Source organism: Platalea leucorodia (genome assembly GCF_965183815.1).
Source record: "Platalea leucorodia genome assembly, chromosome: 4".
Lineage (NCBI taxonomy): Eukaryota > Metazoa > Chordata > Aves > Pelecaniformes > Threskiornithidae > Platalea > Platalea leucorodia.
In genome coordinates, this window is record NC_138826.1 from 94,089,442 (window position 1) to 94,110,553 (window position 21,112).

The 21,112-nt window shown below is 38.7% G+C and overlaps 1 protein-coding gene across 1 annotated transcript in view; it reads left to right on the plus strand.

Moving 5' to 3' along the window:
- The window catches only part of NELL2 (neural EGFL like 2), a gene marked incomplete at both ends in the record, with an annotated part of 155,879 nt that overhangs the window by 97,170 nt on the left and 37,597 nt on the right, over nucleotides 1–21,112 (plus strand). The window contains 2 exons of the mRNA XM_082308552.1: nucleotides 16,096–16,218; nucleotides 18,766–18,861. Of these exons, the coding sequence (XP_082164678.1) occupies nucleotides 16,096–16,218; nucleotides 18,766–18,861 (219 nt within the window). The remainder of the gene's footprint in view (nucleotides 1–16,095; nucleotides 16,219–18,765; nucleotides 18,862–21,112) is intronic.

The window sequence follows — 21,112 nt, forward strand, 5'->3', positions numbered from 1 at the left end:
TTTTCCTCAAGTTCTGCAGCTTGTACAACAGCTGAGCTCGTTGACTGTGCTTAAATAAAGACAGAATAATTGCGCAGTATGGTGCAAGGGACAGAGCAATAAACAAGCATCCTGACAGGGGCTTGTTGTAACATCACTGGAGTGACATACTGTGGCTTGAGTAACGAAATGTTGTAGTCAGCAAAGCACCAGAGAAGACATGCAGTTCTGGATTTATAATGATGTGGGCAAGATGAACCATCTGTCTTTTCCATCTCTGATTTTGGTGACATCCCCTGCTCCCCAGTTATATTAGAAGTAACGTGCATGCAGATGCATTATCACACAATGTAGTCCAAACTCCACTGAGGCGATGGTGTCCAGCTATACTGTCAGGGTTGCTGTTTGTATTAAACACTCTAGAAGTCAGCTTGTATGCACAGACCATTTTTAACTCAAAACCTGTTTGATTCTGATTTCCATTACTTGGCCCAGTTTCCATTCTGCTTTATAGTATGTCAGCCTACATGAAGCTCTCAATCCTGTTTCAGGATAAATTTTCTCCAATATCCACTTTCGAGCTGTAAGATAATTCACAAAGCTAATAAAGGAATGATCATTCAGACTGAGCTTGTTGCTATGCGACTGCATTACTAAGATAACAACACGAGTAATTTTTATATATCTGCTATATCTTATACAATGGAACTCATTTATGCTTTATTTGGATTGAATCGGGTTATCGTTGACAACTTAGTTTGGAGGCTGTTTTAACTTGAAATGAGACCTTTTTTTTTTCTTCCTAGAGGATACTTTTTAGGTCCCATTCCCTCCTTGGTTACTGACCCAGTTCATAACAACTGTTCATCTGGCTATGCAATTATAGCAGGATTGACTTCTCAGCTGATCAAAACCCAACACATTTTTAAAGGGTCTTTGGTAGAATATGATTTAGAGTTGATAAATAGCAAATGTATTCCCTTGACAAAGATAGGAATGTATGATCTTCATTATTGAATACTTAATTCTGTTACAGAAATAATTCTTTTACCAAATATATACATATTTGGTATATTTGGGGGGGTGTGTGTGTATATAGATATATACATATCAATGTGTTAGAGAGCTGGGTTTCCTATTGGCCTTAGGAATAGAGGATGGTAAAGGTATTATATCAAAAGCAATTCTGTAACTATTTTGCATTTCTACATTTTCTGTATGTACATATGCTGTTTAAAAGCTGTCTGCAGAAACAGACATCAGAATTTATTATTTTGTTTTACAAAGAATATATTTTGCATTCTTAGGGTGATGAGGAAGTTTTCAATATATAAAAGGAGGTACAGGTGTCGGCTTGAGAATATACTCAGTCTGAAGCAGTAACTCAGAAAAGAGTGAGATCTTTCATGAAATTACAATATTTTCAAACATTAACATTGCTTAATATTTCTCTCACAGTATTACAATGGACATCCAGTGTACATCCCATTTCTCAGTGTTCTGAACCCCTCTGCAGCTTCCAAGCGCCCAGCGTCCCTTGACAGCTTCTCCAATGTAGTGATGTGCTGTGTCAGTAAAATATGATTGGAAATTAGAAATGAAGGGGTATAGCGAAATTAACAGAGTGTATTGTAAAAACAGACAATCTAACAAACCATACAGCAGTGAATGAATTATTCATTTCCATAGCTAATTACATTGACTCTTCATGTTAGAATTTTACTGAAGTTGACAGAGGAGGTGGAATTCAGTTCGCAATTTAGACACCCCAATGTAGATGTCTTCATCTAAGTTCACACTGTTGTCATCAGAGGTCAAGGATTCAGCTGGCCCCAACTCAGTTGTCTACTTCCATGTTCCTGCAGCAGCAGGAAATTTGAAATGATCTAGGCAGTTGTCATCATGGGATTAGGCCATGTAGGTCCTATGCTCCCTTGAGTAACAGCTGGATGCAAGCAGAGGAAGTTGCCCCTCTCCATGCATTCGAGCCCCTTATATGTGGGCAAGTCAGTCCCATGTTAGGTATCTATTTTACATTTGTTGAGTTCTCTAGGTTGCACTGACTGAAATGGGAACTTAGATGTTTATAGCAAGATCTGGTTGCCCAGTCATAGGTCTAGTGCCTTTTTAGGTGCTGTAGTGTGTCCTACTTGGTCTCCAGCTGCTGTTACAGTCTTCCTGCAGAGCCTTCCATTACGCCTAACAACCTTTGCTGATGTCTTGGATACCCAGGAGGAGCCAGGCTAGATGTCACTTTTTAGCTAAGTGTGTGTTTATGCAGTGGAATCCTGCCCAGTAACACGCATTTAGGCACCTGAATTTAGGTACCTTAATCTAGAGCTGAATTGCACCCAGAATTGCCAGCAGCCAAGCAGCTGCAGTGGAGTTTTCTTTAGAAGAGTTTAAATGCAAGAGACTGAAGAGTACATGGGGTATTGTCTGGTCAAAACTTCTTCATCTGTTCATCCCAGTACTGGTAGTTGTGGACTGTAGGAATTAGGATGATGGTAGCGAGAGGATGGCCGGTATTAATTAACTGCAACATGGCATCCTCTCACAGCTGGACCTCCCCTGGCCCATCCTTCTGTGGATGATCACAGACTGTGAAAGATAGACTGCAAAGATCAGGAAACATGGTAGGTAGCCTTGAGGACAGTTTCTTTGAAGTTGTAAGGATCTTTCTGGCTCAGGAGATGGGAATCTGCTGCTGTCTTATTGAGTGAGCCAGAAAGTGAAGGAAGTTGGATAGCTCACATCTATCATGTCTGAGCCAGCTGGTGATTGCCTCGTGCCAGGAGAGTGTAGCCTGTGCTCAGAGGGACTCCAGCCAAGGTCAGTGAGAGACTGGAGCTACTGTATGAAGCAAGACAGTTTTTAAAAAAGGAACAGTGGAGTTATTTAAGGTTATGTGGTCATGCTATATTGAAGTCAGCAGTTTTCTACACATTCACAGTAAAATCAAGGTGACTATAATCATGATATAAATTATCCAGGTTCTGAGGGTAGTGGATAGAGCTGGCAGTATACGGTTATAAAGTCTGTCAGTCTGTTGGCATTCTACTGTTGAAAAGCATTTCCAATCCTAAGATAACACAGTTGTAAGAAAAGGCAGAGGGTAAGAAAGATAACGGTCTGTCAAGACTCATAAGAGGAGACATAAGATTTTTTCATTTTGTCCAGGGCTTCAGAAGCCTTTTCTTTTAATTTTATAGCTGCAAGTGTTTTCTTTGAATTAATATGGAAGTTTCCTGTTTGGACAGATATATATCCCTGAATTATTTCTGTTCAGACAATCTGTGAGCGTGGGAACTTTTAATTCTTTATAATTTGATTCCCACTGCGTGCTACATGGCTTGTCCAGTAATGAGTGATTCCTGAAACAACTTAGAAGTGTCCTTTGTTTTTCATGTAATGTTTATAAGAGATTAACCTGCTTTATGCTAAATGGCAGACTGTTTCCTTAACTCATGTTTTATACTGTCAGTCATTATAATTTAGTATTCGTCATCTTCTTTGACAAATCCTTCCTAAGTTGTCTCTGCGATAAATCTTTATCAGTATTACTCCCTTTTGTCAGTCTTTTGGACTGATGATTCTTGACTTACAAAAACAGATGTACCTCGCTGCATCAAAATGCTTCTTCAAACTAGAAATGCGTTTCTACAGCCAGAAATATTTCAGAAATAGCCTTTTGGGTTGCAACCCTCTGTTCCAGCTGTGTGCTTGAGTAGTGGCCTTACTTGTGGCACAAACCCCTCGACCACAGCAGGAGTTGTGTACTTGCTAGTCCTTCATTGCACGTAGAATTATGCTGAAATGTACCCTGAAATGTGTTGGTGTACAAAGTAAACATATTGGGCTTATCCACTTCACTGACTCATCTGGTGTCTGTGTTCCTATGCGTAATCCCAAAGAAAGGTTTATATTTTTAGTTCTGCATGTAACTTCTGATTCACACTGAAATGTGCTGCTGATTCTGCAGGCAGGCTGTGGCTGATCCTGCATGAGCACAGTGTGGAAGCTAAACTGGCACTTTTTCTGCCCTTCTAATTCTGTCTAAAACTAGTTTCAGTTCCAGAATTTGCTCAGTCTGTGTTTTCCAGTTCACCTAAATGAACAAAGAAGTGATTGGCAGGACCTCTCTGTGGCAGTCAGAAATAGTGGGCCAACAAGAAGGAACAAATACCACCTACTGACAAAATATATTGGAACTCATCCTGAGGGTTTTGTTCTGCCAATGCCCCAAGGAAGACTGGCCAAACCATCATCATTAATTTGAAAAGTCACACTGATGCAAAGGGAAGCATCACTGTCTATGCTGTGCTCTGGTACAACATAATCCTAGGGTTCTTGGGTGAAATTTCACTTTTGCTAGTGAAGATACATATTGTGAGGCAGTATTTCTGAAAGTACTGTGTCTATAAAAGATACTTGACATTCCTCCTGAGGACATTCTCAAAATACAGAACTGTTCTGTCTTGTCTTTTTTTTTTTTTTTTTTTTTTTTTTTTAATGAAAATACTAGTGGTTTTGAGGCATCTTCAAGACTGAACTAGAAAACTGAAAACAGAAATTATTTTGGAAATGGTAATCAATTTACTTTCTTGAAATCAGTACCCTTTACAATGTATGTGGTCAGATGTGCAAAAATTGAGGCCCTCCCCATCAAATAACAAAAAGCTTTGAAAATCTTGATGTTTCTCTTGTGAACCAAGAACTCTGTCAACAAGCTTAGCAATAAAATAGGAGACTGCTCTACCTAAATGGCTTGTAGGAGTTTTTGTAGGAATATTTTTTCTTTCTGTCAAGCTTCCAAATCATCTTAAAAAGGCTATATCTGTTTCCTACTGTCATTATACTCTGCAATCTTTTCACATTATCTTAAGTATATTCTTAGGAGAAATGGTGCAAGGAATTGTATCTATTTTATATTTTAAAAGTGAAAGATATTCCAGGGAAATGCTTATGGTCAGGTAGCTTGGTTAGCCTGTAACTCACATTGCTTTAAATCAAAAGTCACTGTTGTCTCCTGTAGGTGTTCTTAAAATTGTTCCAAGAAGGTAATGAGAATTAAGTATCTTAATGTTTTATAACTTTTTTTTTTTTTACCTCATGTTTTGCTCTGGGAATGAGCATTTTCTGAAAATGTTGATGTACTTATTTGCATTTTATTCCTTCATTTTATTTACCTGTTTGAGTGTGTTTCCCTTCCAATATATTAATAAAAGAAATGAGCATTTTATTTAAATGGGGAACAGAATTTCATTGTGAATACTTATTTTCTAATGCAAAATAATATTTGAGTGGTAGACTGTTTAATCATGCAATAAAAGATGAATTTATACTATCCCAAATATCTGTCTTGGCAGATATTGGAACTAATTTGTAAATACTTCCTAAGTTAATGTCCAAGTCACATGGAAATGGAGATTTGGACTGGACTGACAAAGATAAGCAGCTATGAGTCACACAGACCAATCACCAGGGAAAATATATTGTCAGCAACAGTAATTACAGCAGGTAATTGTATCATTTACCCTGTTACAGACCACTAAATGTGATGAGTTTGGAACATACCAGTTGTCACACAGTGTTAACTTTGACGTTCAGGGTTTGGAAGCCTGTAGTAGAATCTTTTAATGATGGTAAATTTTAAAAAAAAAGAAGATAAAGCTTTTACACTGTTCAAAGTGAGCATAAATGACCAGTTCTTTTCAAGATAAGAGGACTGATTTCTGGAAAGGTGGGGGTACATCAAGAATAATCTGTTTTAATTATTTTTCTGTATTTTTAATAAGTTTGGAGTGTGCACATGCTTGGTAAGAAGAATTTATTGCCTTATTTCTAGCTCTTCAGAAGGTGGAAGTGGATGTAGAATTCAACTTAACTTCTGTCTACATCATTTCAATGTTTGGGAGGCAAATAGAGATTGTGGTTGGTGGTAGCCTGAACAGATATTCCAATCTGCTTTGAATACGCTGTGTTTATTCACTTAGTACACCTTCCATGGAGTGGGCTTCATCTTAGTTTGAAGTCCTCCAAAGTTGTTCACAGCATCTCAGCTTAAATCCTAACTTTTCCGAAGAGGAGACATGTGAAGGAAGTAGGATTACAAAGGTGAAGTCATCCTGGGATGACAGTAGTATTAGGAAAATGGATTATCTGGTCAAAAGTTTTGCTTTTTTCTTAACTCTGTGGTTTGATTCTAAATTCCTATTTTGAGTATTTGAGACCTGGACAATACTGAAGACTTAATGTCATCCATGGTTCTGCTTATTAGAGCAATTCATGGTGTTCTTAAATAGGACAGCGGATTTGATGGCAGAATTTTTCAAATATGTAAAGTTTGCTAAGATGTGCTTATGCAAATATTTATTTAGCAATATAAAATGCATATAAGTATCCACATATGTAAGTACAGAAATAATTATTTGTAAGCTTGATTGGCACTAGGAGTTGAACTGTGGCAACAAAAGCATGGTCTGGGCTAGAAAATCTACCCATGAAACAAGCAAGTTAGCCAGCGTCAAGTTTCATACCATTGCAGGGGGGGAAAGGAAGATGAAAGCTAGTTTCATTGCATCTCCATTACTGTGCTGTTTTTGTTAGAAGCAGTGCAGACGGCTCTGCAGGGTATCTCCTGGCATCAAGGGCTATTATGTCTGAACTGCGGAAGCCAGGAGCACTTCCTGGCTTCCAAGGCTGGGTATGTGTGTTAGCTCTTCCCTGACGCTATGCTATGGTGAGAACTGGCTGTACCATTCTCCCCAAGTGTTTTTGTTTCCAGGGAAGGCAGCTCACGTGCAGTGTTTGTGAAGGATACATTTGCTGTGCTGTTTTGGTGCGCCTCCATAAACTGTCAGGGAGGATGTGCCCGAGGGAAAATCGGGAGCATCGCTAGAGATGGTATCAAGGCTGACCTAAGGGCAAAGCATCAATATTGTTGTGCTTTACCATGAATGAAGCATATCTTTGTCCCCGTTTTCAAGTAGAGAACTCTCTTCAAAATCAGGTGAGCAACACTGGAGGAAGGCCTCCTCTCTCCATAGAGCTCAAGCACTACAGTTGTTTTATCAAAAATAGTACTGTCCTACTTGATATCCAGTGAGACATCTGAGTGCCTGTGTCACAGTACCACCAGGGAAATAAGAGGAACCATCTCATGCATTAAGAAATCTCCCTGCTGCATAAAAGGACAGAAGAACCATTTGTTCCCTAATATTTATGATTAGATAAGTTGCTCCAGATTTCTGCAGACAAGAGCAGGATCAAAGCAACGGCAGCATTTCATCCACCACTGTGATGCCTCTCATTTTCTTCACCTGGCAAGCACTGTCCTTGGTAATGGTGCTATGTGTTGTAGCTGTAATTTCCCCAGGAGCCCCCAGAACAATGAGTTCGCAAACTCTGGTCACAGTGCTATCCCAAAAAGAATAGGAGAGGGGCACCAGCTGTCTCCAGAGAGCCTTGAGTACGTCTATAATTTATTAACCCAACTTCGGCCGGTACTTGATTGCTGAGACATCTTTCTCCTGTCCAGTTGTATTTCCATCCTTCTCTTATCTCCGTGGTGAAAAACAGCATTGCTCGGGGGTGTTTCTGTGGAGCCCTCTGGTTATGTAGATGGCCTGTAAGTTGTTACTAGTGAAATATGAGAACAGGCAGCAAGTTAGGAGCCTCAGCAGCAGTCAGAGTGCCTCTTTTCTGCTTTCTTTGTATAACAGAAATGTGTAGGATGGAGGCCAAGTATCCAATACATGTATCTGTTGCTGGTGGCAGACTTGTATAACATGGAGCCTTTTAGTAAGGAAACAGTAAATTAAAAGGGTTGGCACTAGGAGAAGAAGTAAAATAAACATTTTTTCAGTTGGCTGAGGAAGTTGGAGTGGAATATTTACAACTCTAGTCTGGCTATTCTACTAGCAATAAAGTAGGGAGCACTACTATAGATGCAGAATTTGCTATCATTGTTGCTTTTGACAACATAATAGAAGATTTTGAAAGCATCAGTTTATCATAAGTGCCTGGGAGGTTTTGTATACAATACAAGTTGAATTTAAAAAGATTTACCTAGGAACAAATAATGCATCTGGCTAGATTAAAAAAATAAAATAATAAAATGAATTTATGGAGAAAGTCTAAATGATGAAATACCTTTTAAAAGATAGAAACCTTATTTTAAAATGTCAGTGATAAAAGAGACAAGATACCAAGAGATCAGTTTGAATTAAGGCAAGAAAGAAGTGGGTGACAAGGTCACAGACCTTATGTCTAGACTGAAATCTCTTAAGGTGAGATTTTCCAAATCATTTCACATTTGCATTACAGTCCTGCCATTGAAATCAGTGGGAGTTACAGATTTTCCTTTAGGGGAAATTTTCCTTTAGAAAATCCCTCCCTTAAACTTTTCTGTTCAAGAAGGAATATAGAAAATGACAGACATGAAAGAAAGTGAAGATAAATTAAAGCTTATCCAACTTTAGCTGTCATTCTAAATATTCTTCAATATATTTCCTATGCCTAACTGGTTAAAAAGTGTAAAAATTCAGAGGACATTACATGAAGTAACACTGATTAATATTACAGTAGAAGCCTCCACAAGAGGAGTGTGAGTATTTTGCAAAAATATGTCTTGTTCCATGAAATCAGAAATCACAATTATAACACACATTTTGAAGATGATGAAACTTAGGTGGGTTTAGGAAGGTTTAAATGATTTGCTCAAGAGCTGTGGAGGAAGAGGGAGGGCGTAATGGTAGGCCTGCCTTGAAATATGTATTTTACCCATCAATTTGTCTATTGTGGCTGAGACCAACAGTATCTTTGTCTTCCCTGAGTTCAAGGAGATCCTGGCATGGACTTCTTAGTGTGCAGATACCACAGGAAGGGTGGACTGGTTGACATTCAATTCATGTTAGGCTTTTCAAGCTGAGTCCTGGGGGAGAATATACCCTGCATAGAGCCGTAAAATCCATTATTAGAGCTACAGAATTTGGGATTACTAGTGGACAATTCAAAGGGACTTACAGCTAAGAGTTATGTATTCCTTCAATCTCGGAGGAAAACTGAGAACAGGAATAACCAAAAAATAAAGAAAAGAGATTTTGTGCAAAGAAAAAAGTCTTAAAGTTGAAGTAAGGGAGTGAGGAAAAAAGTATATGCCTCTTACAGGCTTTGGTGTATGAAAGTTTTCTCTAGATGAAAGTCTGTTGTGAAATAAAACATAAAATTGAAAATCTGCTTAGAATATGTTTTCAAAAAACTAATGTTTACTAGAATTTAAATGTCCCATATTTTTGGAAGTTATATTTGCCTATAAATATGCAGTATTTCTCTAGGGTTATTTGGTCCAAGGATCTTTCTTGTGTTCTCCACATTGGTAAATAACAGGGCACATGTTAAAAGTTTTGGTTCTCCTAGAAAGAAGAGAACTTCATGATTGGAAGTGGGAGGTATTTTAGGGATGGATCTCATCATCACATTCAGTGTCAGGATTTCTCTTTTTGTGAAACAAATTATACCAGTTCTGAAAGTCCAGCTCAGTCTCATCAGAACCACAGCCACCTTGGAGCCTTCTCCAAAGCGCTCGTAGCTTCACAAGCAGACGCAAGGAGAATGGGTGTGTGTTCTTAGTAATGCCATCTCTTGGTCAAGTGTTTTTTGGCTGCTTTTAATCCTTCATCAATAATTGCCATTAATATAGGTTCCCTGTTATATCTTCCTAGTAGTATAACTATGATACAGTCCGGAGATTTCTCATAATAGATATGAAAAGGAATACTGGATTTTGGCCGTATCCCCAAGTGGATTTTCTTCCTAAGGTTTCATTATAGTTTTCTTGTTTTTCCTTTTTTATTGTATTAAAACCAAATATAGAATAAGTAAATAAGCTAGTAGATAAAAGAGAGAAATAGACATCTGGATGAGGCAATGGCAGCTGTTCTCCCTGAAGAACAGCAATGGACTAAGTAATTACAGACAGAAACATCATTTCAGAAAGCAGGATGGTCTCTGGACAGACCTTGAAAATAGAACATGCACATGCCAGAGCTATTTTTACTATCAACACAATTAAGAGAAGAAAGTAGGAAAATTCTGGACATAGATATACAGAAATTGTTGTTAATGGCTGCACTGAAGAAAGAATTAGAAAATGAGGACCAAGAGCAGCATGGATATATGGGAGTACATGAAGGTGAAAATCAATCAAGTAACAGGATTAGCAGTGAATAGACTATTGTAGGAAGACCTGGCTTTTCATATCCCCAGCTTTGAACTGAGGACAGCTGCTGGTGGTCATTAATTAATGATTAATGACTTCAGTGTTAACTAAGGATGAACTGTGTGATGGTAACTCTATGCGTAATTAAAGCATGGGTTCCATTTTGCATTTGAATTAGGGAGTACCTATAGAAAAATGAATTGGACATACTTGAATTGGAGAATATCAATACAAAAATTTAACATAAATATATGGAAAACATAGCATAATCATCAATAAATTTACAGCATTTGGTCTTTGAAAACAGTGTGTATATACGGAGACTAAGTAACCCTGCCAATTAAACTAGTTAATATGAAGTGTTGAAGAAATTAAGCATCTGTCATTTCCCAAATGATCTTAATGGAATAAGTCTTCCAAACTACCCATATAATTACTACAAATTTTTGTCTTGTACATGAACTATATGAGGGAAAAAAGCTTGTAATTAAGATAAACTGTAAGTGGGCATTTAAGTGTGTCGGCTATTGATAATTCAAGTAACTCTTATCTGTTGTCACTGCTGTGACTGTTACTGTCATGTCAGATTGCCAGCTGGTCACGAAGGCTCTATAGATCTATACTGAACCAATGGGAAGGAGACAGGAGGCTGAAAGTAATTTGAGTTCAAGAATTCAGAGGCATCGAAAGGAGAAAATACCTAATATATTCTTTTTATTTAAATTCTTTTAATTTAATCCTGGTCCACAAGTTCCTCACTCAGAAATGAACATGTTGCATGGTATTACAAGACTATGATTGGAGGGGTGTATTTTATTTATATATTTGGGAACTTCTATGCATTTCTGTGCCTTAAGTGTGATCTCAGCTCTTATTTTCCAATGTTGGTAATGGATGGTTCAGGAAAACTGCTAGCATAATATTCTTTACCCATAAGTAAGTCATTCAACTTGGTCATCATCCCTTTTTGCTGCTGGATTGGATTCTGTTTGTTGTTTTTTTTTTTTTTTTTTCTTAGACGTTTGCAGAATTTGGATGTGCCAGGCAAATATTGGGAAGGCTTGCAGTATGCAAGTAGGAAATGCTCTACAGATTTTTTGTTTATTTTTAATAATGAAATACACAGTAGGAAGGATAGGGACTGATGTTGCATAGTGCTAGGAAAATAAAAGGAGGAGGAGGTGGGTGACACACCTTGTAGACCACATGTTAAATTTTACTAGGCTCCGCAAGAATCTCTGCACAGATAATAAACTTGGTAAGACAGATCCCCCAGCTGTTATTGCATTGTCATACATCACAGGATCTAGTGGGTCCCAGTCACTTTATGCCAGCAGTCTCTAGGATGTACTGGGTGAAGTACTAGGATGTAGTACTTCACCCTAGATATCCTGAAGTAGCAACATTTTTGTCAAGAAAACCATATGGAATATTCTAGAGTACTATTTCAAAATGAACCAAAGTAAAATAAAGTACATCACCTTTACGGTATGTGTATATATGTATGTACGTATGTGTATACCTATTTGTGTGATGTGTGTGTATATGTATTTGTGTGTGTGTATATAATCTATTTGCTGCACACTCAAATGTGCATAAGTGAATTAATTGCATTGTCACATAATTTTTTGCATCTCTAAGTCATCTCAGTCATAAAGACTATTTAATGGAACATTCATACGCACTTACTGTTGCTGTTGTTATTACTGTGGAGCAATAGCAAAGTTTAGAGTTGAAATTTTTTTTCTGTCTAGAAGGACCTCATTCCAGAGATATTTTAGTCAATATAAATACTGTATTTAAAACTTTAGTTGATTCTAACTCAGAACAGAGATTTTATGAACTTTTAACACTGTTGAGCATAGAGTCCTGAACAGCACAAAATGGAATTTAGATATATTAGATAATAAAGCTTTAGAAGTAGTCATTGAAACCAGTGCATTTGGTCTTTATAGAATATGTTTATGCAAATTCAGGTGTGTTAATCATTAAAATCTCTTTGCAAAAGTAATTTTTATTTCCTTTCCTCTGTAATACTGTTGTATCTGGCCTGTCCCCATCATCGTTATGGTGTGCAGTGAAATAAGTACAGGACTTTGGTTAAATGTGCCACATGATTTCTAAAGATGCTTGAAATAAGTAGCCTCAGTGTTGCTTCTTGCAGCATCAGAAATATATTTGGGCAGTACTGAAATTTCTAAATAATGCAAATAATGTTTCTATACTAGTTTTTGAACTTAACAACCGTATTAATGGTTCTCTTTAAATGATCCTTTTAAAAATTGCGTTTTTGGTTGTTTGTAATGCAGAGTCCTGTCTGCTTCTACAGTTCCTTGTTTGATATTTAAGATTGCTGAACGCAGTCTCTGCAATGTCCTCCTTATTTAAGGTGACTTTCCAAGTGTGATTAAAAAAAGAAACCAAAGCAATAAACATGAATTAATGAAGAATTATCAACAGACCACCACACTTTTTATTACAAATAAGTATTTCTAGCTTTAGTAAAGCTGGACAGTCTGCCTTGTTATGAATAGAGAATTCTGGAAGAAACTGTTTATGATGGTCCCTTTAATTGGTGTGGATAGTGTGCCATGTGCTGAAAGAGTGAATGTAGTAAGATACTCTATGTACAGGATTTTTTCAGGTGTAGTTTAACCATTTGTAATCAGTCCATAAAAGAGCCAGTCCTGAAGTGTAAGCTGACTGCTCTGTTAGGTGCCACTGTAAGAAGGAATATGAAGAAGTACTATGTTTAAATGGTTTTAAGTGTGTTACTGAAGCTAAGCTCAGGTGATACAGAACAACAAATCTAGATGGACTGTAAAACATCCTGATTCTTTTTTTCTGATTTTTTTCCATTCCTATTGTTTTAAAATCTCTGCTCCTTTAATTGAATCACAAAATTTCCTCTTACGCTGAGGCATTTTCTTCCTAAAAAAATGACATGTAAACTTCAATCCAAGAGTCATTTATCAGACCCATGAATTTTTCATGAGTCGCTAATATTTGATTTAAATAAAAATAGACCTGAAGTTTGAGCAGATAACCATAGAAGTAGAAGTGATGGCTGTTTTGGTACAGTTTTGGTTATGTGCTGGACCCTCCTCCTGAAATGTTAGCAAGCATCCTCCATGAACTTTCTTACAGGAGGATATGAAACACTGAAGTTTCTTATGGAAAGAGTAGGAAAGCAGGCATATTATCTTTGAATCCAAGCTCCCTTACTTAGCTGACAGAAAGTTAATTTTATTGATACTGTACGCTTTAAGAAAAATCCATCTTAAAAGACTTGGTAGTTTTTCTTAGCCCAGAGAGTAAACGTTAGGAAGACACACTCAAGTGTGACAGTCATCTTTTCATATGAAGGACGTACATCTGTACAAATGGTCTTCAAGGCCCCAGTATGGCAAGATGGTGTTATAAATACGGTTAATACCTTGTTGTACTGGAATACCAATAGCAAGTTTGCTTGGCATAGGGACCACAGCACTTGCCCTGCCTGTGGGTGCCTTGATGGGCTTTCAGAGCTGCTCAAGTCATGCATGTAGAGACATTCCTCTTAGTGTGACCGTCTGTGATCGCCTGCTTTCCGCTAATATACTCTTATCCATAGTAAAGAGCTGCTGTACGTGCCAGGGATTCTTCTGCATTCCTAAGGCATGGGGTGGATGGCTACACTTCCTTATTGAGGATGACACTTAATTTGTCAAATTCAGTGATTTGAGCTGAGTTTACCAGTGTGATGTATTGTTGTATGGTTCCTACCTCCTGAGATACCGAGATAATGGCTTTGCAAGATATTTTGGCCTGCTGAGTGCATAATGTTTCACACATTTCCATAGTTATTTTCCTATTGTAAGTTATACAGAACCTTTTAAAATGATAAAATAATATATATTTAATATTTAAATAGCATACCATATTTAAATAATATCATAATATTAACACAAACTAAGAAAGCCAGGATATTACAGTGCAGATAACACTTTTTGCCTAATTTGCATGGTCATTTATTTTTCTTTTATTTTATGGACTGATTTAGCATAAATACTGTTTCAGCCAACATGAGAAATTTCACTATGTTAGGAGGTTGGAGTCAAATATTGTAACTGCATTTTAGAGGGGCTGGATCATTTGGTGAACAATAACAATTTTAGTTATTCATGCTGAGAGCAAAGTAATTAAATCTCATGCTTGGGGCAGAGGCCTGCAGCCCGTGCTCTGCTGCATCCAGCGAGGGACTCGGCTCAGTAAGTGCTGGTGCCTCGGTGCTCAGGGTTGAGCAGACCGTTGTTGGTGATACAAGAGACACGTAAGTCCTTGTTTAGAAGAGGGATATTAGGGTTAGTGTTATTAAAAATCAAACACATAAACACTCAACAACAACAACAAACCCACCCCCCCAAAAAAAAATCTAAACCTGTGTAGTGTTTAAAATTGATTAGTTACATTGTGGTGAATTTTTCCCCCCTTTTAAACAACAGGTACTTGCCATGACTAGAGGGCAATTTACATCTACTGATGGATTAGAGATGTGCCATTCTGCCAGTTTTATACTCCTACAGTTTATGACCAGTATTGAAATAGCAAGTTGAACATTTCCATAGTGATTTGCAAATGTTAACAAATTAATTTTCCTGACAACTCTGTGGGGTATGAGCAGACTTCAGCTCTTTATTTATGAAGGGGAAGATTCAGAGCAGTGTGACATACTCAAAATTGGGGAAGAAAGAGCATCCAATTCAAGATTTAAGACTTGTGTCAGATAGCCAGAACTGGCATAAGATGCACTAATAAAATTTGCTAAAACCTGGGCAGAATGATGGCTATGAAAACCTCACATGCAGACTAGTCCATGTGTGCTGATTGAAATTAAGTGCCTTTATGTTCCCCAAACAGTTGGTTTTCCTGAAATTAAAATTTCAGGGGTCTGAAATTATTTATGGATAGATGAATACTGTTTATTTAAAGAAAATGCAAGGAATATTTCCAGAAGACAGAAACATTTCATTTTGATGCCTACAGACTAAGATATTGCCTTTTGAGAATAGTAGAGCATTTCATGTAGCATTTTGAAATGATGCTTTAGAGCATCTTATTTTGAAATTGCATTTTGCATTTCTTAAAAATCACAAAGTAAAACATTAAAACGTTCAGGAACCTGAACATTTATACAATACTTTTTTTGTTTCAGATTAAACAGTGTGTTGCAAGTTAACACAAAATCATATTGTCCAGACTTTTCATTTATTCCCAAAAGGTGTATTTCCCAGTACGTCTAAGTCTAGTCACCAGACTGACGAGTCTTATCCATTGCATTCCGGTGCTAGGACGCACCGTGCTGAAAGTCCCTTGAATAGCAGGCAGACCTTTGTTTTCAGGTTACTTACTCTATCTACATAAAGTGCTGCGTACGCACCGAAGGGAAGGAAAACACGGGCTACGTTTTGAAGTCCTGCCTTCTGCTAACCGTATCTTTTGCAGTTTGGAGCGTGTGTCTCGCACCATGAGTCAGCTTTCTGAAGGAAACCCTATGAATCCCGCATAAGATAAACCTGCATGAATAAATTATACAGTAGAACTAGCATATGGATTTTCAGTATGTTAGCCGGCTCTTTGGCAAATGTTTACGAGAACACTGTAGCCCACGTGGAAAGTATAATGATGGTGGCTCCCTGTTAATGAAACTGGAGTTACGCTGCAGTACAGTTACCACGTACTAGTATGTGCTAAAAATATATACCCTGGCTATCCCACAGTTATGTGTTCAGGTAGCCCTATTGTCAGTAACTACTACCATGTTTATCTCTTTTTAACGTGGAATCCTATACAAAGCTTTTATTTTGTTGTGTTTTAAAAATTCAGGACCATCCCACTCTTGTTTCCCTTTTCAGAGCATGACGAATGTACAACAAACCAGCACAACTGTGATGAAAACGCGCTCTGTTTCAACACGGTGGGTGGGCACAACTGTGTCTGCAAGCCAGGTTACACGGGAAATGGTACTATCTGCAAAGGTAAGCCGCTGAAAACTCGGGAGTACGGCAGTCTTTGAACTGGATGAGATGCTTTGTCGTAGTTGATGCAAATCTGTTCACGTACCTCGAAGAAGACAGATAAAATGCTAGGCTAGGCATTTAGGTCCTGCACCTATAAGAAGATCTTCATAGGCAGATATACACTGACTTTGCATTTGGCAGAGTTCACAGTAATTTGAGGAAGATGCATACATAAGTTAGTATGCTCTAAAATGTGAAGTAATTATGTTTCATTTCTGCCTCCGGTTAACAGTGTCTATACATGCTACACCATTCAAGAAAGCCCACAGTTACCAACAAAGTTACAGCTGTGAAAACATTGTCAGGTCTACATTGTCCACGGTCAATCACTTGCTATTTTGCTTGGATGAACTGAAAGTTGTTTGGTATGCTGTGTCTTTTTATTGCAAATGAGAAAAGCAATAGACATGCATGCACAAAACCTTTGCTAGGTGGTGCCTTGTCTTCTAACGTTCTCGTTCACAGGTAAACATTAGAAGTTATATTACTAGTCTTAGAAGGATGCTTTCCCAGACATAACAATGTTGCTTTTATTTCTGTTGCATTTCACATCAGAGGAGATGATACTTGGTACTAAATCCTTGGAAGTCCTCAGGCTCTGAGCATAGGATTTAGAGGATGCTTGAAAATAAAAGTAGTGTAGCTGTAGAGGAACTGACGCAGACGCGAGAAGTGGTCTAGCTGTGCCTACCCAGCATTCCTTGAAATTGTGCCTCAGTCCTCTTGATCTATTAGGTGTCAGAACCTAAGGGGCTGGAGTTAACATTGGTAATATCCCATAGATACATTCTACTACTGTGTATTATCAAGGCTAAGCAACTCAGAATTTCTTTAATTGCTAAGCCTGATTAAGATCTTAGTGCTAGTTATTCCTTCACCTGAGTCACGGTATGATTTTTCTGAATATTCCTAACATAAACGAGCTCTTTGTAAAACATGGCAACCTAGTCCACTTCCAGTCAAACACAGGCGCAGAGGGAGAGATGTCAGCAAATACGGCCTTTTATGCTGGGTCCCCTCCTCACGTGAATGGGAAAAAAGGCTTAGCCTGAGGAAGTTCAAACCCAGAGCTGCTCCTCTCAGAAGAGAGCTCTGTCTGCGCAGCTCACTTCTGTGCTATGCTTGGGAGTATTCCCCAATCCTTCTGCTGGAGGTGTGTCAGCTTCCAAAAAGATAATTGAGATTTCTTCGAGTCAAAGAGAAGGTACATAACCCTAGAGCTCTGTGTTTGGCTCTTCTGTTCCCTGAATAAGAGCTCTGACTGCAGGTCTGGCATTTCAGAGGGCACCTGGCCCCACTGTGAAAGAAAAGTGCATCCCTCCCTCCCTTCTCAATATTGAAAAGACAGTATGCAGAAGACACTGAGCCTGTGTATCACAATCTGAGCAATGTACTTCTCTGCAGCCCTGGCTTGGATGCCAGCATCCTTCAGAGAGACCCGGATGCACCTCTTGTCCCCATGGCTTTGGCAGCTTGTCACGCGCTGTGCTGCTAGCCGTGCTGCCGTGCACCGTGTCATCCTGCACCGGGAAGCTTGGATGTCTCACTCGGTGCCGGGGGTCTCACACCACAAGGCTGGTGCCTGGAAACTGAGAGCTGGAAAGTTCAAATCAATAACACTCATGTTCTCTCTCAGATGAGCCTTAAGACCTCATCAGTGGTGCTTACACAGAGCAGCTGGCATCTCTGGTGGCTAGTTACAAGTGCAGGGCTAGACCAGCGCCCTGGAGCAACTCTTTATGTTGGTGATAACCTCCATCTGCCTAGTTTCACCTACAGTTTCTTGTGACCAGAGCATTTCTGATTCCATATTGCAGATACAATCAGAGCAATTAACAGCTGCCATGTTTTCTATCAGAGCTGGTTGCATTTCTGTGTCTGCAGAAGGGACTCTTTAATGCATACACATATTCACAACTGTATTGGAAAATGCTGCACCTAAATGCATGAGCACAGCTTCTCAGATTGCAGTGTGCCAAAGAACAAATCCAGGGATCAACTTCAAACTATAAATGGTAAAAGTTTTTAAGTTCTTCAGAATCTCTTGAGGAAAAATTATTATTTTTATTGTTTCAGTCTAATTGCTTAATCAAGGAATAAGGTAGCCAGAGAATTTAGTGTTCAATTGTGCCTGTTATGCCCAGGCCTTTATTTGGGCAGCAGGGAAGACCAGCACTGCCCTAGGAAGAGTCTGTTCCTGGGGAAGATATTGCTTTTTACCGCTTCCCAGTGCATACGAAGGAGCACATATGTGAGCTGTTGTCTTCAGATGATTTACTTTAATCTCCTTCTGTAGCTTGTCAGCCCATCTGGCCAGTGAGGCAGGGGGGCCATAAACCATCTCTTCGTGACCTCTATCTTTCGGAGAAGGCAGCCTCTGCACTCCGTGCCGCAGAGACCGCGTTTTGTGCCAGCCTGCCAGTGGCCTGTGGCCACCTGCGTGGTTGCTGAGTGTAGTTATGTTAATTCTTTCTTAACCTTATATTGTGATTTTGCATTTTGTAGCCTTTTGCAAAGACGGGTGTAGGAACGGAGGAGCCTGTATTGCTTCCAATGTGTGTGCCTGCCCACAAGGCTTCACTGGGCCCAGCTGTGAAACTGGTAAGATTATAATTGAATTTACAATGAAGGTAATCCAAGGAGGATGTTTGAGGTAATCCAAGAATAAAGGATTATTTAAGCTTGTGCCCTGAAAGAGGAAGCTGCTACTAAAAAGTTACTCACTTTTCTTATATGCCTCCCAAGCGAATATATTACAGCAGTTCTAATTAGAAGCACATGGACTGCAAAAATGAGAACATGAATTAAGACATCTTGGGTTTTGATGTTTCATAATTAATAAGATTATTATAGACTTGCTTTTCACCTCAAATGGCCTTTGGTATCTCTTATAAATGGCAGATAATCTGACATCTAGAAATAAATTCCAATAATTGATTACTTCTGTGCTGTAAATGCGTGACTGATTCAGTAGCCTGCCTTCCCTTGCAACCTTATTTGAAGACTTCTGATTAACTCAGTTTTCTGACTCAGTGTTAAGGCAGGTTTCGGTGTTCCTACTGCTTTTACCTCTTTTCACAGGCATTCCTTTCTCTTCCTACTGCCCCTGAGGATGGCAGTACCACAAAGCCTTGTTTTAGAACTTTATTTTTTAAGTCTTGGATCTAGTCAAATTACATTGCCCAGCAAAATATTTAGAATGTTTATACTTAGCATCTCAAGTGCCTGTAAATAATTTCTCAAAGTTCAAATGAATGGTTTCAGCACCTTTATTTATTGCTGCAGAATTTTTAAATGCAGTCTAACCGTACATGCCTCCAGGAGGTAAAGGGAGAAAGCTCACTTAGATTAATTGGCTTCAGTATGCCTAATAAAAGGGCAGTCTGCCACCTATGATTGACTATTGTTGCTGTTCTATATTGCCTTCAATAAATCTTCCAAACAGAGGAAAGGAGGTAATTTGAGCAAGTATTGCTTTCATCTGAGTTGTAAACATGTCCAGTTTAATGAAAAACACAGACTGATCTGAATTCTGTATTATCTGGTCCATTTGAGAGGTGAGAAATGTGATTGTTTTCATTCTTCTGTATTTGAGCGGATATTACCACAGTGCACAAGAGGGATGCTGTGTGAAAAGCAGTATCCTCATTGTTCATCTGTTTCTAGAAAAATGTTGAAAGAGCAAGTTTTCAAGTATTCCTCATTGTTTCACAGACTGCAGATAATGTGATACAGGATATCAAGGTCTCTTCAGTGTAACAGTGTTGTGGTTTTGCTTGGAACAGTTTGTGTACTAAGATAATGCTCAAGTATTAAAACAGTTTGTTTTAGTAGTATTTGTCTTACATGCTCCTTGCAGCATTCTGCTGTTATCAACTAAAGATAATATGTATAGTTTCAAGGCCCACATTCATCTTTTCCAGCTTTATACTCCTATCTGAAGTGTGTAGACTTGAAGCATATTTGCTTTAGTCTCCTTGTATAGTCAATATTAATAGCCATTATGAAAGAGAGATCTTACTGGCTTTTCAGAATTGCCCCTGGAAGTGCTGTCTCTGCTCCCTTCTTTAGAGGAGAACCCAGGTACACTCTGTTCCCAATTGAGAAAGTTCAGGCACCTTAAGCTGACTTGACTTAAGTTAGCTTAACTGCATTCAGCCCCAAATGTCCTTCGAAAGCAGCCGGACTGCTGGCCTTACCGCCTGTCCTTCCTGCCCTTCAGGAAACATATAGGAGGGCAGGCAGAGACTTGGACCAGATCTGAATGCCTTTCTGAATATCTGATCTCAATATTTAACATAAGGTCAGTATGGTAGTTTTCACCTGATACCTCAGAGCTAGTGATACTGTTGTTATGATTCGGAGCCAGTTTGCCAGCCACAAACCAGTTTCATAGGTCAGCTTTGCAAGGGGAAGCCCCTTTGTCCTGGTGGACCTCCACTGGACATCATATTTTTTCTTACTGTTGAAATGAGTAATGCTAGAGATCAGCCACAGCAGTATGGGTCTGGTCACCTCATTTGGATATTCTTGTGCAAGAGTAGGATTGTAATCTACCTGCACGTGGCTTTGAAACGTACAGTCTGAAATACCGTTAGAGTGGCAAATGGAAAAGCTGTCCTGTCAATAAGGAGAAAAAGCTGGTTCATTCTGAGACTGCATTGTCAGAAAAACAGTGCCATAAAAGAAAACCTGAGCTTCAGACAATACATATTCATTCCCAGGGAATGCAACAGTTTCCTAAAGGTACTTCTTGTTAGGCTTGAAGTGATTCAAGACATTCATGCTACAAGTAATTTATGCTGGAAGCTTCCCTTTTTGAACAGTCACTTTATCTACAAAGGTGATGTAA